The sequence below is a fragment of the Ursus maritimus genome, unplaced genomic scaffold, assembly GCF_017311325.1.
Source record: "Ursus maritimus isolate PB19 unplaced genomic scaffold, ASM1731132v1 scaffold_32, whole genome shotgun sequence".
Taxonomy (NCBI): Eukaryota; Metazoa; Chordata; class Mammalia; order Carnivora; family Ursidae; genus Ursus; species Ursus maritimus.
Genome location: NW_024425786.1, coordinates 24,484,223 through 24,504,460, shown reverse-complemented (window position 1 = coordinate 24,504,460; position 20,238 = coordinate 24,484,223). Strand labels below are relative to the sequence as shown.

General features: G+C 53.0%; 2 protein-coding genes across 14 annotated transcripts in view; one reads left to right on the top strand and one right to left on the bottom strand.

Annotated features, from left to right (window-relative positions):
- Positions 1 to 4,785: 4,785 nt before the first annotated feature.
- FNDC5 (fibronectin type III domain containing 5) lies at positions 4,786 to 12,150 on the top strand. Its single transcript, XM_040619339.1, has 5 exons — positions 4,786 to 4,858; positions 6,478 to 6,593; positions 7,097 to 7,295; positions 7,598 to 7,687; positions 9,598 to 12,150. The coding sequence occupies exons 1-5, from the start codon at positions 4,786 to 4,788 to the stop codon at positions 9,768 to 9,770; spliced, it is 651 nt and encodes a 216-aa protein (XP_040475273.1). The 3' UTR covers positions 9,771 to 12,150.
- Positions 12,151 to 15,256: 3,106 nt separating this feature from the next.
- The window catches only part of LOC103666431 (S100P binding protein), a 47,340-nt gene continuing 42,358 nt past the window's right edge, over positions 15,257 to 20,238 (bottom strand). For 11 of the 13 annotated variants that reach the window (XM_008694452.2, XM_008694454.2, XM_040619198.1 and 8 more), the window contains 2 exons: positions 20,066 to 20,153; positions 15,257 to 17,850 (listed from right to left, as the gene is read on the bottom strand). In XM_008694452.2, the coding sequence (XP_008692674.1) occupies positions 17,709 to 17,850; positions 20,066 to 20,153 (230 nt within the window). In that variant the 3' untranslated portion in view covers positions 15,257 to 17,708. The remainder of the gene's footprint in view (positions 17,851 to 20,065; positions 20,154 to 20,238) is intronic. The other 2 variants (XR_005831539.1, XM_040619202.1) reach the window with 2 other exon arrangements.

Sequence of the window (20,238 nt, the reverse complement as noted above, 5' to 3'; positions counted from 1 at the left end):
CCTGGGATGTGAGAGGTGGGCAGGCCCTCCAGCCTTGGACCCTCACTTCAGATGCTGGTACCTGAGGTCACCCAGCCGGTCAAGGTTGAGCTAAGGTTGGAGTCTAAGGGCCGTCTGATGCCCAGGCTCTTGTCCTTCCGCCCCTCCCTGGTAGGAAAGAGGTTCTACTCCAGCGGCCTTCACTTCCTACCGCAGCCCCCTCCACATCTGGGCCCCTAAAACCTCCGGCCCCACTGCTCTTGAGGGATCTTGGGGAACCGTGGTTTGTAGCTGAGAATCCGTCTCCAAGGGAAAAATGGGCCCTGGGGTTTGAGGCAATTTGAGGCATGGAGCTGCCATTGACTGGCTGTGTGAGGTTGGGCAGGATTCTTAACCTCTCTGGGTGCCGTTAGATGGAAGTTAGCTCCTTTGTAGGAGAACTGAAGAGATTTGAGGAGGTCTCTTTTGCTCAATCAGAAAGCCTTGACTCGCCCCTTACAGCACACCAGCTAACATTACCCCGACCAGCCATTCCAAACCCCAGCACTCCATCTTTTTCAGAGCCCCTGGGAGTCTCTGAAGGGATTTTACTTAGTCATTAGCTCACTGTTTATTGCCAGCCTCTCCCACTAGAATGGGAGATCCATGAGGGCGGGAATCTTATCAGCTTGGTCACAGCTGTGTCCCAGGACCTCACTGAGGACCTGGTACTCATAGGTGTTCATAGATACTTGTTGCATGAATAAAGCCCTCCCTAGCCCAACTCCTCTTGCAGCTTGGAACAGCCTTCCAAATCCAGGGCTGTTTTTCCTGCTCCCATCATCACAGCCCAGAGCTTGTAGCAACCCCTCCACCCCTCCTGCCATCCTCCTCCATCTCCCCTGCTTCCCACTGCCCAAAGATTCCTTTTTCCCTCTGCCCCTCATATGACTAACTCCCACCTGACTCTCAGTACTAGTTAAGCTCAGGCATCACCTCCTCCCAGAAGGCCTCCCTGCTTTCCTTTTAAATTAATCCTCCCTTCTGACCTCCTTAGGACTTGGTGCCTCCTGGTCCAGAGGGTCGTGTTCTCTCTGTTTTAAACGTGTCTCTCTCCTCCACCATGGGAGCTCTTCAGGGACCAGGACCAATCTGGCTCATCACTGTGTCTTCAGCACCCAGGCCCAGGCTGGCCTGGCACAGGCACTCAGGAAACATTGAGCTGGGCTGCTGTCATCACTGCTGTGATGGGGACTTTGGGGATTGAACAGGCCAGATCAGGGTCTCCCATGGCAAGCTACTTCCTTGCTTGGAGCCTCAGTTTTCTCATCTGTGAAAGGGGTATAAGAATCCTGACTCCTCAGCATTGTGAGGATTCAAAAGAAGCTTCTCTCACGTATGTAATGTGCCAGCACATGGAAAACATCGGGTGAGCGGTAGGTCCCGTCCCTGGTGTGGCCTTGGGCCCAGGCTTAGCAACTGCCTCTGTAAGCCACAAGCCCCCCTCTAGGAAAGGAATGTGTATGATCTTTAGTGAATCCTGGGCCAGGATCCCTGCCCTAAGGCCCCCCCCCCTCCAGAGGTGAGGGGAGGAGATAGCAGCCTGGATCGATCGAACTCCATAATTCACTGGCCCGGGCAGGTTCTCACACCTCTCTGAGCCTCAGCTTCCCAATCTGGAACGGGAGCTAATAACACGTGCCAGCCTAAGACTCCGAATAACAGGGACAAAAAGTCAAGTTCTTGGTAGGTGCCTGATTATTTACATACCCGAAGCAATCTCCTGCCCTTCTCCTGATTCTTCCTGTGATTTGGGGTGTGTGTATCGAGGGAACTCCCTAGACAGGGCCGTGACCGTTCTAGGCTATGAAGGGGAGCCTTCCCATTCTAAATGGTTACCTGAGGTCTGGTCTGGGCACCTGGAGCTGAGTTAGGTAAGAGGACTGGGGCAGCTCTGGGCACTCCGGAGGATCCAAGTGCTTGTGACCAGCCAGCCCCCTAGGAGATGCCTGTGGAGTCATCCAAATGGAAACCAGGGCAGCCTGGGAGGACAGAGGCCCACCGCTCAATCCCCACCTAGATCCTCACTCATGCATGCATTCATTCTTCCACTGCCGTATTCCAGAATGTTGCACCAAGCCTGGTACTTAATAGGTGCTCAATAGATGTATGTTGGAAGAGCAAATTTATTCCATAAATTCAACACACATTTATTGAGCGCCTGCTGCTTGTACCCCTGTGCTAGGAGATGGTGAACAGTTGGTGCCCAGACAGTAACTGGTCCTGACAGCCCCCTCCCAAGATCACCAGGCACTCTAAATCCTCCCAACTCTTCCCGTTTCCTACCCAGCTTCCGTTGATTGCCAGACTCCAGGCATCAAGGCTTTTCCCAGCATTGTGGTCATGCCCAAGCACCCCCATGCATCATGGGGCCCGGGAAGGCTGCACCCCCACAGGCACGACTCTCTGAATCCTCCCTGTCTTTCACGTCCTCCTCCAACGACTTTCCCCCTCCCTCTCAAAGCCTTAGACACTGCCATCACCCCCTCCCAGTGCCCTACATCCACGCGGGGTTATACCTGGAGAGGCCAGCAGGTGGCACCCAGACTCCCCCTTCCCCGGCACTGGACTGGACTTCAGACCCCACCAGGACCCTCTCCCTTCTCTCTTTTTCTCCCTGGCCGGGACAGGAGTGGACTCGGTGACCTCTCACTGACCCCTCTCCTTCCTGCAGGCTCCTGCGAGGAGGCCTAAGGAGACTCCAGCTGCTACTGCCTGCTGGGGTTGGGGGGTCCCTAAGGGCCAAGCTGCAGCTGGTGGGGCGGGGCCCGGCGGGGTGGGGCGGAAGGCAGCTGCCGAGTGAACAGAGAGAAAGAGAGAGAGAAGAGAGAGGAGAGAAAGGTGCTTTGGTTCCTTGGCTCCTGCCCCAAACAGGTGGAGGTCCCAAATGAGCCTCACCCCAGCACGAGGTATGTGGCTGGGGAAGCCGACGGGGCTGGGGGTTTCAGCCTGCCAAGCAGAGCAGGTCTGGCGGTACTGAGGGGCTGGCCAGTTGGGGTCCACTCTCAGTAAGAACCCCAGAGGCCCTTCCTATCCTACCCTTTCCAAAGTGACCCATAGAAACTTGGGGGTCAGAGCAAGGAGCCCTGGGGAGGGCAGTAGAAGAGGAGGGCTCCCTTGCTGCTCGTGACCCACTGTGTGAATTTCGGGGAGCTCTTTCCATCTCTGGACCTCAGTTTCTCAATCTAAAATGGTGGGCGAGGCAGATTTTGAAGACATTCTGTGGGATAACTTTGCAAAATGTCCCTTTTCAAAAAGGATTAGCCCTTCCAGGAGCCTCTGGAAGACCAAAAGACCTTTAAGACCCAAAGGAATGCTCCCTAATGGTGGAATTTCAGATTGGGGGGAGGGGCTCATTTGGAGATGTGGGGGCCTCTCCGTGTTGAGGGCCCTGGTCTGTGCCTCCCTCCTCAACCTTGTTTCTCTGACTGGGACTCAGGGTGGAGAGTGCCACAAGGTGGGGGGGCTTCCCTCCCGGCCTGCTGTTGTGCAGGTCCCCTCATTAGGGAGAGGGTGGCAGGTGCAGGGCCAGGGCAGCTCTCTCCCTTTTCAAGAACAGAAAAGGGGTGGGTGGGCAGAAGAGTGTGTGAGACCGAGGTAGGGACAGCGGTAGGCATAGGGGTGTCCCCAAGGTGGTGAGGAAGGAGCCATCCCCGCTGGTTACTTGCGGGTTACTTGCCAAGTCTCCAAAGCCCCCAGCACTTTCCAGCCATTAGTTCATCCTGCTCACAGCACTCGGTGGGGCCAGAGCGGTGGGGGAGGGCCTGGAGCCACTCTTCCCTCACCCGCTCTCGCTCTCAGGAAGAGATTAGATTGTTCCAGATTGTTCTCTGGCTGGGGAGCAGCTGGCACAGGCAAGGTCTAGGATCTCAGGGATGGTGCGGTGGGTGAGTTCACTCTGGGTGGGGAGACAATCGAGTCAAGCACACGCGTGGGAGTCAGATCAGCCTGTGTTAGCAAATCCTGGCTCTGCTGTGGGTCCTTGGGCAAGTCAAGTGACCTCTCCCAGCTGCAGTCTCCTGTGCAAAACGGGGGACCGCAGAGCGCCCCTTAAGGGGTTCAGGGAGAAAGGTCACAAGGCAAGTCAGGCTCTTCACAGTGTCTTCTCATGGAGACAAAATAGGAGGCCCAAAGAGGACGGGCCGGGGTCACAGAGCTAGGTCTCCAGTGAGTCTGAGCACCCTCTTCCCCGCCGCGGTAAACACTGAGCGCCTACTGTATACACCCCAGCACTTACTCGGCACTCTAGTCTCCACCCCGCCCCCACGCTGTGACACTCCCCTCTGCTCACGTCTGTCCGGGCCCCGGCCAGGCCTTGGGTCTGGGATGGGGGGTGGGGTAGGGGGTCAGACCCCCCCAGGCCTCGGGAGGCCGGTGGGTCTGGGGCGCGCGTCTTCCCTCTCCCTGCGGAAGGGCAGGGCTGGGGCCGGGTCGGGGCCGGGTGCGGGGGACGGGGGCAGCGCGCGGGCGAGCCGTGGGCGCCCCGGCCGTAAGCGGGCCGGGAGGGGGCGGGCGTGGGGGGCGCCCTCCGCCCTCACCCCGCCCCTCGCCTCTCCCCGCAGCGGGGGCGCCCCGCCCCCCGGGCGCCCGACGTGGACGCGGCCGCCGCCGCCGCCGCGCGGGAGTCGCTGTCCGCGGAGCCGACATGCAGGCGGCGCGGGGCGGCGCGGGGCGGCCGGGCCGGGCGGGCAGCGGGCCGGAGCGCGAGCGCCAGTGGCGCGCGGCGCGTCCCCTGCCGCCCCGGGCCGGCCGGCCGGAGGAGCAGCCATGCGCCCCGGGCCGCCCCGCGCCACGCTCCGCCTGTGGCTGGGCTGCGTCTGCCTCGCGCTGGTGCAGGCGGGTAAGGGGGCCCGGGCGGGGGCGCGGGGGGCTCGGCGCGGGGCGGGCGGGCGGGACTCCTCGGGCCCCTTCCTGCTCCCCGCCCCCCAACCCGGCCCCGGCCTCTTCCCCACCTCTTGACTCCCAGGCCCCGTCCTCCAGCCCCCGACCGCCGGCCCGCCACCCCAGCTTTGGGGTCTAGGGTCCTGCGATCCCCAGTCCCTTCATCCCATTGCCCTGACCCCAGGCCTTTGCCTCAGGTGCCCGAGCTGAGCTCCCTTCTCTGGCCTGGGGAGCAGCTGAGGACACCAGTGCTCCCACCTTGGGCCTCCCTCCCTGTCCCCAAAGCCCTGCAGGACAACTCTGCAGGTCGGATGGGGTCCCAATTGCGTGAGCAAGTGTGAGGGGGATGGGGACTGGCACCCTAGGGCTCGGGGTGGGTGGGGTGGACCCCTGACCCTGCTGCGGTCACGGTCTGGCCTGCCCCGAGGGCCAGCCTCATCCTCACCCAGCCCAGCCTCTCCTGAGGCTCTGTATCTGTCCTTTTGGCTTCTGGCGCCTCGCTCATCGCTCCCTCTGCCTATCTCTCTGTGGCTCAGTGCTCTCTCTCTCTCTCTCCCTCTGCTTCCTCTCTACGTCTGTCTCTGATAGCCCACTTGTCTGTTTTCTGGTTCTGTGTCTGCCGCCACCTGTCTGTGTCCCTCTGTCTCTCTCTGTCTCGGGGGCCTCAGGTCCGCTCCGGGGGCCTCAGGTCCGCTCCTCTGTGGGGCGAAGGGTGCTGCTGAGGGCCAGGTCTTCCCCTCGCCCCACTCGCGCCTTGGGGGATTTAGACACTGTGTGACCCAGGGCCCCTCTCCTAGAGAGGTTCTTTCTGCCCTGACCTCCACCATCCTGTCACTCACCCTCCTACTCCCTTCTCTACTGACCCCCTTTCATCCTCTTCCCACATCCAGAAGACCCTACCCACCCTGTACTCTTGACTCTCCCCTGAGAGAACCTGCTCAGAGTGACCCCATCTTCCCCTGCCACCTCCCCACCTCCCTCCTGGGGCTGGCAGAGTGTGGAAAAGAGGCTCATGTAGACCTGTCCCCAGGCTTCGTTCTGTCTGCCTCACTGCAATACCGGGGGTTCCTCTCTTGATCCTCACTCCCAACCCAGGGCTCACCCTAGCCTGGCTCTTCTCGACCTCTGGGTCTTTCTCCTTTCCTCAAGGTCACTCACCTAACAGTGTGGTATTGTAGAAAGAGCACTGGACTGGGAGTCCTTTTGACTGCTTTTCATCAGACTAACTTTCAGCACCTGCAACCCTGGCCACCTATGCCTCCCCCATGCCTGGCCCCCCACCTCTTACCACCCTTCCATTAGATCTGGCCCTGGCCCAGGCCCATCACTTTTAGCTTGGACCCCTGATCGGGCCAGTGTGACCAGTGGGGGCTCCCACCCTGGACACGAGGAGCCTGGGGCCTCTCGGGCCTCACTCTTCAACCACAAATGAACTGAGACCCATGTGCCAACCCCATTGGACGCCTTGCTTTCTTCCTCCCCCCACTGTGTGGCCTTCCCCAGGTTCCCACTTAGGAGACAGGGGGCCTGGGCCTCACAGCAGGGGATGCTCAGGCTCAGGTGCCTCCCCACCCCCAGACAGCCCCTCGGCCCCAGTGAATGTCACTGTCAGGCACCTCAAGGCCAACTCTGCGGTGGTGAGCTGGGACGTCCTGGAGGATGAGGTTGTCATCGGATTTGCCATCTCTCAGCAGGTAACCCTTGAGGGGCTGGGAGGGAAGGACACATCAAGATAGTAGCAGGCGATGGGGAGGGGGTGTGCAGAAATAGAAAGGAAAAAGGAATAAGGAGCAAGAGGAGACAGGCAGAAGAATTGCACATATGGCTTGGAATGGGGACCCCAGAGGGGGAATAGATCAGTGAGGAGGGCTCTGGGGCCTTTGACTGGAAACTGGGAATCCAAAGCCTGGTTTTGATCTCACACAGACCTGAGTTTGGGACCCGGTGCAAGTTATCGATGGGGAGATGGCCTTGGGTGACTTTTCTAACCTCTCTGCACCCGCACCGTCTCCCTCTCCCTGAAATGGAGCTAGCGATAGTTCCTGGCCACCTGCAGAGACGAGGGGTGCGTGGGGAAGCTTATGTGCGTAAAGGCTTTCGCCTGGTAGCCGGGTGAGCCCTTGTCACCGCCAGAGGGGCCTGCGCGCGATCGCTGGCTGGGCGCCACCAACAGGGGCCCCGGCGTCTGTCTTGGCAGAAGAAGGACGTGCGGATGCTGCGCTTCATCCAGGAGGTGAACACCACCACCCGCTCGTGCGCGCTCTGGGACCTGGAGGAGGACACCGAGTACATCGTGCACGTGCAAGCCATCTCCATCCAGGGCCAGAGTCCGGCCAGCGAGCCAGTGCTCTTCAAGACCCCACGCGAGGCGGAGAAGGTGGCGGCCAAGAACAAAGGCAGGCCCCCCCGCACTGCTGGGGGGGTGGTCAGGCACGGAGCAGTGGGTGGCTTGAGGAAAGCACCAGCCCCCCTTCCTCCCCCGACCCCAGACCCCTGCTGCCTACGAAAGCAGTACCTGGGAGAGAGGAGGTCACCCTAGTCCCCGAGGCCGTGGGGATAGCAGCTCTCAGCTTTGGGTCAAGCCCTGTTGCTGCCGCCCCAAGGAGCCATCAGCATGTTCTCGAATCTCTGTGAGGAGTCAGGGCACCTATAGAGATCAGCACTTAAGATCTCAGAGCCAGTGTCTCCCTCCCCGCAGATGAGGTGACCATGAAGGAGATGGGGAGGAGCCAGCAGCTGCGGACGGGCGAGGTGCTGATTGTTGTGGTGGTCCTGTTCATGTGGGCCGGTGAGTGCCTCCAGGCTCTTCCTCACCTGGCCTCCGGGGAACGGAGGCCCCTGGCCAGGCGCCTTCTCTCCCAGGAGCGGAGGCAGCTGAGAGATGATGTGAGAAGTCTCCAAGTCCTGCTCTGGGGACCGGATGGGACCCAGTCTCTAACTTAGCTCTCACGAGAAACTTAGTGGATTGAGGGCTGCCTTGGAGGACTGGTTATTGGAGCACTTTACCTTCCCTCCCTCGCGAGTGGTTCGGGCGCCTGGGGCGGCCACACCCACAGCCCCTTGGCCTTCTGGCCCTGACTGCGCAGCCGTGCTTCCTTCTGGGCTGCCGGGGCTCCAGCTGCTTCAGGCTGGGGACACCTTCTTAACCTACTCCTCCTTCTCGCCCTGGTTCTGAGACCACCTCCATAAAGTCTCCCCAGTCCACCCATGAACGTGGCTCTAGCTCCTCTTAGACGAGGTCATTGGGCTCATGTCTCTCCCTTTTCCCACTTGTCTGTGAGCTACCCAAGGATTAGGAACAAATTTCATCTCGGTACTTAACCAGGATTTTCTGAGTGGCCGGCTCCTCCATTCCAGATAGTAGTACTACAGTCGCGACTAAGGAGAGCCCTGGGCTTGCAGGAACTGGGTCTGGGAGAAGCCAAGCCCCTACTTAACTGTAATTCAATGTGATGGGTGCCAGGTATGGGGGCAGAGAAGAGGGAATTAATTCTAGGGCTAGCAGCAGAAACTGGGAAAAACACAGGAGGAACATGGGGAATCGAGCTTTGAAGGATGAATAGGAGTTCACCTGGCAGCCAAAAAAAAAGGAACAGTGTTCTGATGACAGCGCGTATAAGAAACAAATTCAGTTCAGTCTGGCTCAGTGCAGCTGTGACCCAAGAGAGAAAGTAGAAAGGGGGACAGTAAAGGATGGCGAGCCTATAAAGTAGGCTGGAGTCCGTTTTGAGGGACTCAAACACCATGCCAAAGCTGTCTTAGCATGGTGGTAGAGAGGGCAGGCTCTCTTGTAGAAGCATTTGGAAAAAATGTTCTGTAGGCACATTGAAAAACAGGCACTTGTAAAAAAAGAAAAAAGGTAGAAAAAACGAAAGATGGTACAAAAGAGGTTGCTGGTGCATTATCAGACATGGCACAGACAATATTTATATAATCGTAACAATATAAACATGGCGAACGAACCCGAGATTGTGACGTGGTTCTGTGAGGATGATGGGAAAGGAAGTGGGGGGAGATGTTCGCCTGTATCTACCATGGTGGAAAGTCAAGAGATAGGATCTAAAACAAGTAGATCAGGAAATAGCACTATAAATAAAGCAGAGGTAAAAATGGAGAAGACACCTACCAGAATTGGAGTTGGCTTCCTTAGTAATATCTCACTTTCAAAAACTATCACGTTCACGTATTAGTAGTTCGCTAACGATCAGCATTTAGCAGAGCGCAGACCCTGCAGTGCACGTCCCGGCTGTCCCCGCCGCGAGACCTGCAGTCGGTTCCTCGGCTCTCTACATCGGTGTCCTCACTGGTCCGCTGGGGACGGTAACTACAGGTGCCCTCAAAGCGCTCTGAGGACACGGTGGCGTCGGCCGTGTCCGTGCCCAGCTCAGCGGTTGTTACCGTTTCTGTTTCCCCTAAGTGGAAAGAGCCGTCAGGGGTTTAACGAAGGGAAGAGGGTAGATGGGATCAGATGCGCGTCGTGGGAAGATCAGCCCGGCCGGCAGCGAAAGGGATGGCTGGAGGGGGACAGGTGGACACAGGAGCCAGAGGCAGGCCATTGCAGTGGTGAGGGCAGAGGCCATCTGGAGCTCAGTATCTACCAGGAGCTCGGCAGGAGCCAGTCGGAATGAAGCGGGTGGGCGGGACTCGAGCTCCGGCCTCTTCCTGTTCTCCCATGCCCCCCCCTCCCCCACCCCCCAGGCGTCATTGCCCTCTTCTGCCGCCAGTACGACATTATCAAGGACAATGAACCCAATAACAACAAGGAGAAAACGAAGAGCGCGTCGGAAACCAGCACACCAGAGCACCAAGGGGGAGGTCTCCTCCGCAGCAAGGTGAGGGCAGGTCCCGGGCCTGGGTGCAGGGTCGGCTAGGGGCCAGGTGTGGTCGCAGCCGGACAGAGCCGAGCTTGGCCGCGGCTGGTGTGACACAGGGGACACTGCAAATGGGTTTTGGACCTTCTCCTTTTGCTGGGTGCCAGGGGCCAGGGGGGCTAACAAAATGCAGTGAGTGGGGAGGGCAGCATGCTTGGCCGGTGTGGGACAACACGAGCAGCGGGTTCTGGGCTCGTCGGTGCCCCTGCCGTGTTGTGTGACCTCGAGCAGCTGCTTCACCTCTTTGTGCCTTCATTTCCTCTTGTGCAAAACAGATATGAAGGCCTTGTCAGTGCTTTTGCTTTGAGCAGCTCGGAAGAGACGGTAGAGAAGTGGGAGAATCTCATGGTCCTGACGAGGATTATCCAACAAACAAACATCCGGCCCTCTCCACATTTCCTCGTCCCTCCATCTCCTCACACCCCCTGGCTTACTGTCCTCTCTCTTGGCTTCTCTCTTTCTGGCGCATTTTCCTGAAGCCTCTTAGTAACCCCCATCTCCAGAAGCACCTCGACAGTGTCAGGGGCCGAGGCCGCACGCAGAGGCAGGTCTGCAGGATTCGAGAGAACAAGCCGGCGGCGGGATGGCTCTGCTGGGGGTGGCCTGGGGGGCCGGGGGGCCGAGGGCCCGGCACCCGGTCCTGGCCGCTGAGTCAGTGAGGCCGAAAGCTGGGTTTGAGAAGGCAGAGAGACGAGACACGCAGGCAGGGCTCCTCCTTTCCTTCCACGCGGGAGGAGAGCCTGGCTTTTCGGCGGCAGCCCTTCCTTCTCGTGTCCTCCCCCTATTTCCAACCTTGCAAGAAGTCTATTCGATTAGCCCTGGCTGCTTCTCTCATTTTTTTCCTCCCAGTTTCCAAACAAGCCCTCGGTGAACATCATCGAAGCATGACTGCCTGTCTGCAGGGAGAAGGATTTCATTTTTCTTCTCTGCTGGTCTCCAGGTCCATGGGCACAGGGACAGGGAGGACTGCGGTGGGGGGAGGCCCAGCTAGCTGCACTGTTCTCCCTCTTCCCCATCCTAGTCTGGTGAGGGATGCTGAACTACAAACCCAAATTCTGCAAAAAATTAACAAGCCACAAAACTAAAAGGCCTGGCCCCATTCTGGAAAAGGCAAAGCTGCATGAGACACAGCCTTCTTTCTGCCTCCTCACCTCTCCTGGACTGGCTTCCTCTTCGAGAAAATGCACAAAGCTCCTGGGAGATGACAAGCACCTAGACTGACTCCAGCTGTGTCTTTGAGAGCGAGAGCCATCAGGGAAGCCATGGGGCAGGGTCATGGCTGCCAGCAAGCCTTTTCTGGGTCCAGCCATCAAGGACTTGTTTGTGGTGTGATGCACAACTCGGCGAGTGTGTAAGAGGTTCTGCTTTGTCTCTTTGGAAAACACGACTGAAGGGCTTCACTCCAGAGGGCAGAGGAATTCCCCGAGCTGATTGCCTGCAGCCTCGATCTTCCCTGGCCCTCACTTTGACTGTAACATCATTAGTCTGGAGTCTTAAGAAGATGAAGTGGGAAAGAGACCTGGCACGTACTGGCCCCATTTCTTTAGGAAGAGTCTCTTGGAGTTGGAACAATGCTGGCTTACACAGCTGAAAAGGTATGTCCACGTGGGACATCCCCGGGGCTGCTGAGTCACCCGCTCTGGAGTGGAAGCTGCTGGAAGGCAGGCCTGAGCCATTACCGTGGACAGTCAGAGCAGCCCTGGCCTCTGGGGTCTCCATATCTTGCCATCTCATCAGGGTTCTATGAAAGCTACCCAGGGTCCTCATGTCCTTCCCTAGAGCCTGAGTGGTGTGAGGTGACAGGTCTCTCTCTCCACTGCCCCTTTCTGGAAAACAAAACAAAACAAACCAAAATGGTGCTTGATAAGGGAAGGCAGACTCTTCCCTCGGACTGACGCATTTCGGCTGCTGAATACCTGCATGGGAAGAGATGGGCCTCTGCGTCTTCCGTTGGTGGCTAAGGATGGGCATGTGGGAGGACTGCGCCTAGCACAAGCCTGGCACACAGTAGGCGCTCAGTGAATACCTGTTGAAACGTTAAGAGCAGTGGCCCCCCCCAGCCAGAGAGCTGAAAGCCATCACCTAATGACCGCCCCTTCCTTCCGGTCTTCAAGAGCTCTCCCGGCGAGGTCAGCCACCGCTCTCCTTCGCTCGGTGAGGCAGCACAGGCAGGGGGGAGAGACAGGGTGAAAGGCAGATGTCAGCCATACTAAGGGCTTCCTCATGGAAGGGCATGAGGCTCCACTCATTGTCTTGTGACTTCCATCCCTGCTGAATGGGGCTGCAAGGCCAAGGCTCCTTAGGGGAGAGGTCCTTACCTCTGATCCAGTTAGAGCAATAACCTCTTTTTAAATGTAAAATAAAAGACAAATGAAAAGGCACATCCTTGTCTTCTGGTAAATGCCCAAGTGCTGCCCTCTTTTTCTGGCAGTTGGCAGCAAAGTCAGGATGCGTGGAGGAGGGAGTCGGTTCTCTCTCTCCATTTTGGCCTGCAGCTTCTTAGGGACATGCCTGCCAGCCAAGCTGGAGTTGGAAGGGAAATCTCGAACAGATGGGGGTGCACGTGTAGGAGGAGAAAATAGCTCTTCTATCATCCTATTACCGAGGCCCCCAAATCGAAGCTTGGGCTGCCTCGCCGCACAGGTACGCAGGCTGGGCTCAGTTTTTAGAACGAAGGGTTTTCCCCTCTGGGTGGGACTGGGTGTTTTCCCTGACCAAAGGAATGCAGTTCCAGTTTCTCCCCAGGGTGAGAAGGGAGGGAAGGGAAGACAAGCTGCAGAAGCGCCTTGCGGCAGCTCAGTAGTCCCAGCATGCTGTTTGGGCCGGTTAAAGGAACAGCATTAGGATCCCAACAGCAGGCTGAAACGTAGAGTGATGATGTCAGTAGCCAGTGAGCAAACCAGTAAACGGGACACCTCAAACACTCCTCCCCAGAGCCAGCAAGAGCTGGAGAGAAAAGGTCAGGTGAGGGGGACTTAGGGTAGACTGTTCTGGAAGGTTCCAAGAGGAAAGCAAGTCTTAAAGGCTGGGTGGGAAAGTGGAAATCTATTGGCACCCAGAACTCGAAACCACACCTGAGAGGTACTGGCCAGGCCCTCTATCCTGTGTGCCTGTCTAGTGACACGTGGCAGAGAAGCCCCTAAGTCAGCAGCTGTCGGGGGCCAGGGATTTAGCAGTGCCTGCAGTACCTCAGCTGAGGGTATGAGGGGGACAGGAGGGGAGTGAACACTTCTGGTTTAGATAAACCCCATTCCCTGTAGCTACCTCACTATACCCCCAAGTTCCACAGCTGAGCTCTTCTTGGACCAGCCGTCATGCACATTAGAACCCTACAGCTATGACTTGGGACGGGGTCCCCTTTTCAGCACATAGACCCGCAGATTCCTCACAGCTTGGGATGGATGTAGGCAAGTTCTTGGAGACTGAGAGGCCAACCTGCAGGCCACGCAGGGCCTGTGGGAGAATGCCAGACAAGAGGCGAGGCTGGCCTGCCTTGTTACTGAGTGACCCCTCAGGCCAGCTACTTGGCGGGGGTGGGGGGGTGTCCTTATTTGTCAAGAACAAAGGGGTAAGAACAGGATCCCAGAGCCCATCCACCACCTGGTAGGAGCCAGCGGGATTCCTCCCAGGAACAAGAGGGAAGCCGCAGGGTCTGGGAGAGGAAGAAGGACCATGTTTCTGTGAGGCAGGAGTCCTTTCCTCTTTCTGATCCTGTCCTTTCAACCCAGACTTCTCAGGGTGGCCTCGTCTAGAATCCCCTTTTAGGATCTCTAATTCAGCTCTTTATAAAAATATGTAGTATCGTACCACTCCAGTCATGTGACGTTTTAGACTGCTATGTTCTTTCTCACCCTCTTTAAACCTATTTGAGTTTTTGGATTTTGCTTTTAAGGGCCCTCCAAGAATGAATTGCTTCCATAAATGGGACACACACCCTGGCTCCAACCCCACCAAACTCCATCAGTACAATGTTCCCAAACCCTCAAGTGTCACTGGAAGCTAAGTCGAAGGAGACCCTCATATACAAATAGTTCCTTAATGATAGCGATGATTCAGGCTACCACATGGAGTGTTTTACAGGTTGTCCAAAAGATTACATTCCACCCTCTTCTCAATGGGTGCTGGGGAAGGTCAGATTTTCTGTCTGTGGCATATGCTCCAGTTGTCACTGGAGGAGGGCAGGTGGGGAGGATTGACAAGGCAGGAGCTTGTTCATGAAGGAATTCCAACACTGACCAGCTGATACTTCCCGTGACAAGTGGGCATTTTTTTTCTGACAGGTGCTCTGACATACAAAGCAAGCATACCCTAGAACCAGCTTAGGAATAATTGTTTTCTCTTAGAAAAGCAGGACAACACAAAGAAAAGCAGGGAAATCTGCTTTCTAGTTTTAGGTGGTTGGGGTTTTTTTCCTTCCTGTAAAAGCTCCGAACAGGCTAGAGAATGACCCAATTCTTTTGAGAGAAGGTCCATTTCTCCTCCTCCTCACTTTTCCATAGCATAAAACGAACTAAAGGTGAAGAACACCACCACTTCCAGAGAATGCAGCCTGGTCTCTGAAACCTTTGATGTCTGCAGTAACACGTTGCTAAAAAGGAAATAGGCAACTACTGGACAAAGGATCTACACCCGACGGAAGCACAATGGGTATGTGTAGGTCAAGAGTACCTCAGACTGAGATGATATCAAATAGCTGAGTATTTAGCAAATCGATATTGAGGCTTTTGACTGGACTATAGAGTATCCATTAGACAAAACTTAAGTAACAGCAAGACAGAGAGAGCCTGTCCAAACATGTTGCTACTTATTTTCTCAGCAAGAGTTGAAATTTTAAAAGCATTGGCTAATATAGGTGACAAGCTTTTATTGTCTCCTGGGGTAAGTCTGAGAAACTCAGGTTCACAGAAGGGAACTAAGGAACGCCGTGTCCCCCACATCTACCCATGCCATTCCACCTGCATCCCAGGTTCCAGGAGCAGTCAGTTTCTGGAGAAGTTGGATCAAGAACCACCATCAATTTTGTATGCTCAGTTCTGGTTTCCCATATCCCTTTCAAAGGGAAAATGCCCCGGGATAACTCAGCTTCTTCCTTCAGCAGCACCAGCTCGGGAGAGGCAGAGGTCAACCACGCAGCCATGGGAAGGAATGGAAGGCAGTGCTTGTCTGATGGGGCTGAGCCATCTCCCCTCTCTGCAAAAACAGCAGCACAGTGATATTTCAGGCTTTCCCTAGGTCAGGCTCCTGACATGCACTATATGTCGCTGCAAATCCCAATCAATTTCAACATTTCTTAACCGCTGGAAGGCCTTTCTCAACACTGTAATTTACCCTCAAAAGAATAGGGAGCGTGCACCCTCGCCTCCCCAGTACCACATTCTACCAACTGCCACCCCCGCCCAGACCCCACTAACCTGCCTACGCAAAAGAGGAAGGAACCCTTCTTCAAAGCCTGCGACAGACGGCCACAGTACATATGCCACGACAAGAACTTTTATTTCTCTTTAATGACATTAAACACAACTGCTACAAGAGAAAAAACATGATAAAGAGGAGGCACCAAACTTCAGTTTCATAATTGGTCCTGACAGCTCAAGTCCATCAGGCCTGCATGAGCTACAGGTTACTGCAGGCTCTTACAAATAAACTATGTAAACGGCACGTTTTCACTTTGTCAAGACCCCGGTGGTGAGAATGTCGTCAAGAATGAAGAAAGCTAGGCAGGCAGTTAAATGCACACAACCCTCACTCAAATAAAATACGGCAAGAACTCATGAAATACTAGACTGAGAACCCAATACCAAATATGAGATATGCAGCTTTAAAAACAGGTTAAAACTCCAGATTTTACCTACTACCATCTTAAAGGCAAACACGCCTGATAATGAGTTTTCTTTGGCTTTGTTTTTTTTCTTCGTAAAGAATACCATGTTAACCGCGAGAGAACAGTTCTCTCCTCCCCCAGTCCAACAGATTTAATTAAGCTGCTAACGCTTTGGAAAAACAGAATTATTTGAGCAAAGAGGAAATGTGATTGTCACATTTTCTAGTTAACCCGTCACTCATTTGGCAAAGGCAATGCTGCCATTACACATTCAGACTTCAACCCTCCTTTACCAGGAATGCAGGAACATGAGCCTAAGCACAATGCTGTCCCCTCACTCCTTGGGTCCCCCACTCTGTGGGGAACCAGACAGCTACAGTGCTTGCTATTCCAGCTACAGTGAATTTTTATTATGCTATGGTTCCAAAGGTAGTTGCCTGCTTATCTTACTCCATCATGCTAAGTCAGGGAAACCTGGAGAAGTGACTAATGTAGTAAATGTCCATTATGCCAACTGAAATAATAGATTTTGACTCTTGCCTTTGAACCGAACCTCCTTGCATTTGGTCCCAGCATCTAAACCAAATGTCCAAGGAAGAGAATCCTCACCTAGATAAAAACAGTAAACACTTAGGGACATCCATCTAAGTTGACTGGTGGCTTGAATGACCAAACCTTTCCCAAGTCAGTTTCTAAAGCAGGGTTTCTCACATACAAAGGTGGGGCTGATGAAAACACAAAACCAGACAGAGGCAGCTAGCCCAGTACCACAGGCAACTATGTCCAGCCTTCGTGGAGGGTGAACAACAGCATGAATGCCGGACTGCAAAACCCCCCAAAAGCTGTCTAGAGCCTCTGTAAAGAAAGAAGGACAAACTCCTCAAACATCCCGCAGGAGGGCTGCACAAAGTCTGTCAACTTAATTTAGAATTCCAGACCTAAAGATCAGGTAATGCTTTTGTACACAGGCTTAAACACAACTACATTGGACCCACATCAGCAGTTTTGTCCAACTGTATATCAGAGGTTTGATCAAATGAGACGGAACATCCAGAAGCTAAAGGCACCTCTTGTTAACTAATAATGGAGACAAAAAGTGCCTTTCCAAAGTGTCTCCGACAGGATGGAGATCATCGACTAGCACATCAACTCATACTTGAAGTTGGAGTTGAGCAGATGAAACTGAAGACCAACTCACACCTCAAGAGCACTGGCTTTCTGGCCTGTCCTGGAGTTAAGACTCTGGGTGGGAAGCTCTTTAATAAGAGAGCAGGGAGGCTGTCCTTAGGAGGCGTATCTAGGTCTAACAGGATACAGGGACACACCAATAGAACCTAAGGAGCATAATGGTCATGGGGGAAAAAAGAAGGAAAATCCTTGAGAAAAGGCAGAGAAGACAGTCAGTCACAAGACCACAAACTGACAAGGGTTAGTCAGCAGTCTTCCGTCAGAGTTAACATGAGTAAGATTTGTAAACCTATCGTGCAAAACACATTTAATGAAGAAGGGGAGCAAAAAAAATAAATAAATAAAGGCAGCTAGTAAGTACAAAAACGAGAGAAGATTTACACTTTTAATCTGTCCTTTCAACAGGATTTTTGTCCTGCTCCATCCTACTTCAAATGTCCTGGATTACCAACTTTAAAATACTGACAAGTACTCAGAGATTCAAATAAAAAAGTAAGTGGGGTTGTTAAAAGTGACTTATTTCCATTTATAAGTCATCAGCAATAATTAACACTGGCTTGCAGCCTGGTAATCTCTTCCTTACAGGAGATTAAAAGATGATTCTCTTCTGGGCACCAGAAGTAGACTTCACCTCTGTGTCGAGGTGGGTATTTAGCTTGAGCCTAGGTATTCTGGCTTAATGCTGGCTTTCAAGAAGTGACCACCTTCAATTTAAATAAAAAAATTAAAACGTAACAGTGCTTAAACGCATGCACGCAGACTAACAAGAAGGACCTTATACAAAAAAATTTCAAGTCAGCAATGGGAATTTCCAAAAGGTGACAAGTTCTTTAAATAAAAATCTTGTGAAAAATAAAATTGAAAATCTACAAAGCACAAAAGAGCAGAAGATGAGATGCTGCTCTGAACAGGACCCTGGAGAGGGACCTTCACTGCTGATGGGATGAGACAAATGGACTTGAAGGGAAGTCCGGGAGACGCTGGAACCGATGGTGGCTTCGCATGTTCCTGTCGACCCACTGAGTCAGACTGTATCTCTGCAGAGGTTTCTGCCGGAACCGAGCATAGTTTCTATCAGGAGAGAAGGAAAATGAAAACAGGAAAGATGAGGGTTTCAGCTGGAATGGCTATTTGTACACACAAAAAAATGGCCTAGGCAACTATTTTAAGAATATCTTTTTTTTTTTTTAAGATTTTATTTATTTCAGATTGAGAGCACGAGAGAACTCACTGCTGAGCAGAGAGCCTGATGTGGGGAGTCTGCCTCTCCCTCTATCCCTCCCCCCCTTGCTTGTACTCTTTCTCATGCTCTCTCAAATAAATAAATTTTTTTAAAAACCCTTAAAAAAAAAGAGTACCTTTACTTTTGGATACCAGATATTAATTTTACATTTCAATCCTCACAATTTTAGAAATTATTTATACTATTTTATTTATGTGAAAGTCTTAATGTAAGTGCTACTTCCTTCCAACTCCCAAAGCCAGCTGCCACACAGTACTATGCTGATATGTGCCATATACATGAATGTTAAGAAACCCTAATATATCATGTATAATAATGTTTCAGGAGGAAAAAAATATTTTCTCCCTCAAGAAACATGTAAAACAGGATCTATATTTCATTGGCTGCATCAGGCCTGTACCTCCAACAGGACCTCATTGTCTGACAGAGCTCAAGGTTGCTCAGGACACAGCAGTTAAAATTAGAATAAAATTCCCAGAGAAGGTAAGTCACCATGTGAGTATCACATTGCAAGTTTAGAGACTGAATAATTAATAGCATGGACTCAAAGTAAAGATTCTTGAGCTTCTCCTCTAATCACCCCAGTCCTTTAGGCTGAGGTTCTGAATAAGACCCTCTGAGATAATCTGATCTCATTCTCAACTCGAGCTGTTCCTAATAACCACCTGGGAAGCTTTTTAAAGGTAGAGATTCTTGCCCCCACCCCTGACTTAATGACTCAGAATCCCTTGAGGAAGGGCCTGGACATCTGTATATATATATATATTTTTAAGATTTTATTTATTTATTTGACAGAGATAGAGACAGCCAGTGAGAGAGGGAACACAAGCAGGGGGAGTGGGAGAGGAAGAAACAGGCCCATAGCGGAGGAGCCTGATGTGGGGCTCGATCCCAGAACGCCGGGATCACCCCCTGAGCCGAAGGCAGACGCTTAACCGGCAGACGCTTAACCGCTGTGCCACCCAGGCGCCCCCGGACATCTGTATTTTTAAGACATCTCCACAAGTGATTGTCAGTAGCCAGAGTTGAGAGTAATTGTAACATTTTATGACATTTATCTAGCCCTATATGCAAGTACTTGCTGAATTCTTTACATACCTTACCTCATTTAATGCTAATAATAATCCTATCAGAAAAGCACTCTTGTTAATATCTTGTACAGGTAAGGAAACCGAGTCTCAGGTTAAATAACTTGCCCAAGGTCATAAAGTGGAGTAAGTAGAAGAACCTGGATTTGAATTGACACCTGTCTCCAGAATTCATCTAATAACCATCATACTGCCCTGCCTTTCTGAGATCTGCTGTGATTTTGGCAACTGCAGGGGAAACACGGAGTAGAAAGGCCCTGAGGTGGGAGCAAGGAAGCCAGTGTGACTAGTGCAGAATGAGCAAGGGGAAGAGTAGTAGGAGATGAGGTTGGTGAGCTAACCACATCAGCCCAGGCCAAGGTCCTTGTAGGAGACTGTGAAGATGGGAAGCCACTGGAAAATTCTGAGCAAAGAAGAGAACAGCAGACACAGGCAAAGGCAGAAGCAGGGAGACTATTTAGGAGACTTGCAATAGTCCAAGTGAAAATGATGAGAAATGGTCAGGTTTCAGATATATTTTGTATGTAGAGCTTATGGGATTTGCTAATGGGCTAAATATGGGGTGAGAAAGGAGTCAAAGATGACTCCAAGGTTTCTCAGTAACTGGATCAAAGTAACTGAATAAATGTAAAACCACACTACATTTAAGAATCCAGAAGATTCCAGAGTAGAAAGGCCCTCTGACATTAATTAGTCCAACATATTAGTTTTAGTGATGTGAGGACCAGAGAAGTAGCATGACTTGATCAAAATCATATAGCTAAGTTATAAACTGCAAAGCTAGTACTGGACCCCACGTTTCCTGAATTTCAGCTCAGTTCTTATTCCATTATACTCTCCTGTTTCTTTTCCCACTTCTGGAATTAAACAATAAGCATAGCCCAACTCCCCACAACATTCTTCCTACAGCCAAATTCTACCCTTTCCCTCCTCCTCCTCCTAATCACCCACTCACCGCATGGTGAGGTCCGAAGGATGCTGCCATTTTGGGTTCTGCATATGATGAACTTGACCCATCAGGGCATACAGTTCCCCCAAGGCACCTGTGACACAGAGGGATCATGGTTAGGAAGCAGCTCAGAGAACTCCCATGTCAGCCTAGGTCAAAGCACGTGCTTTCAGGGAAAG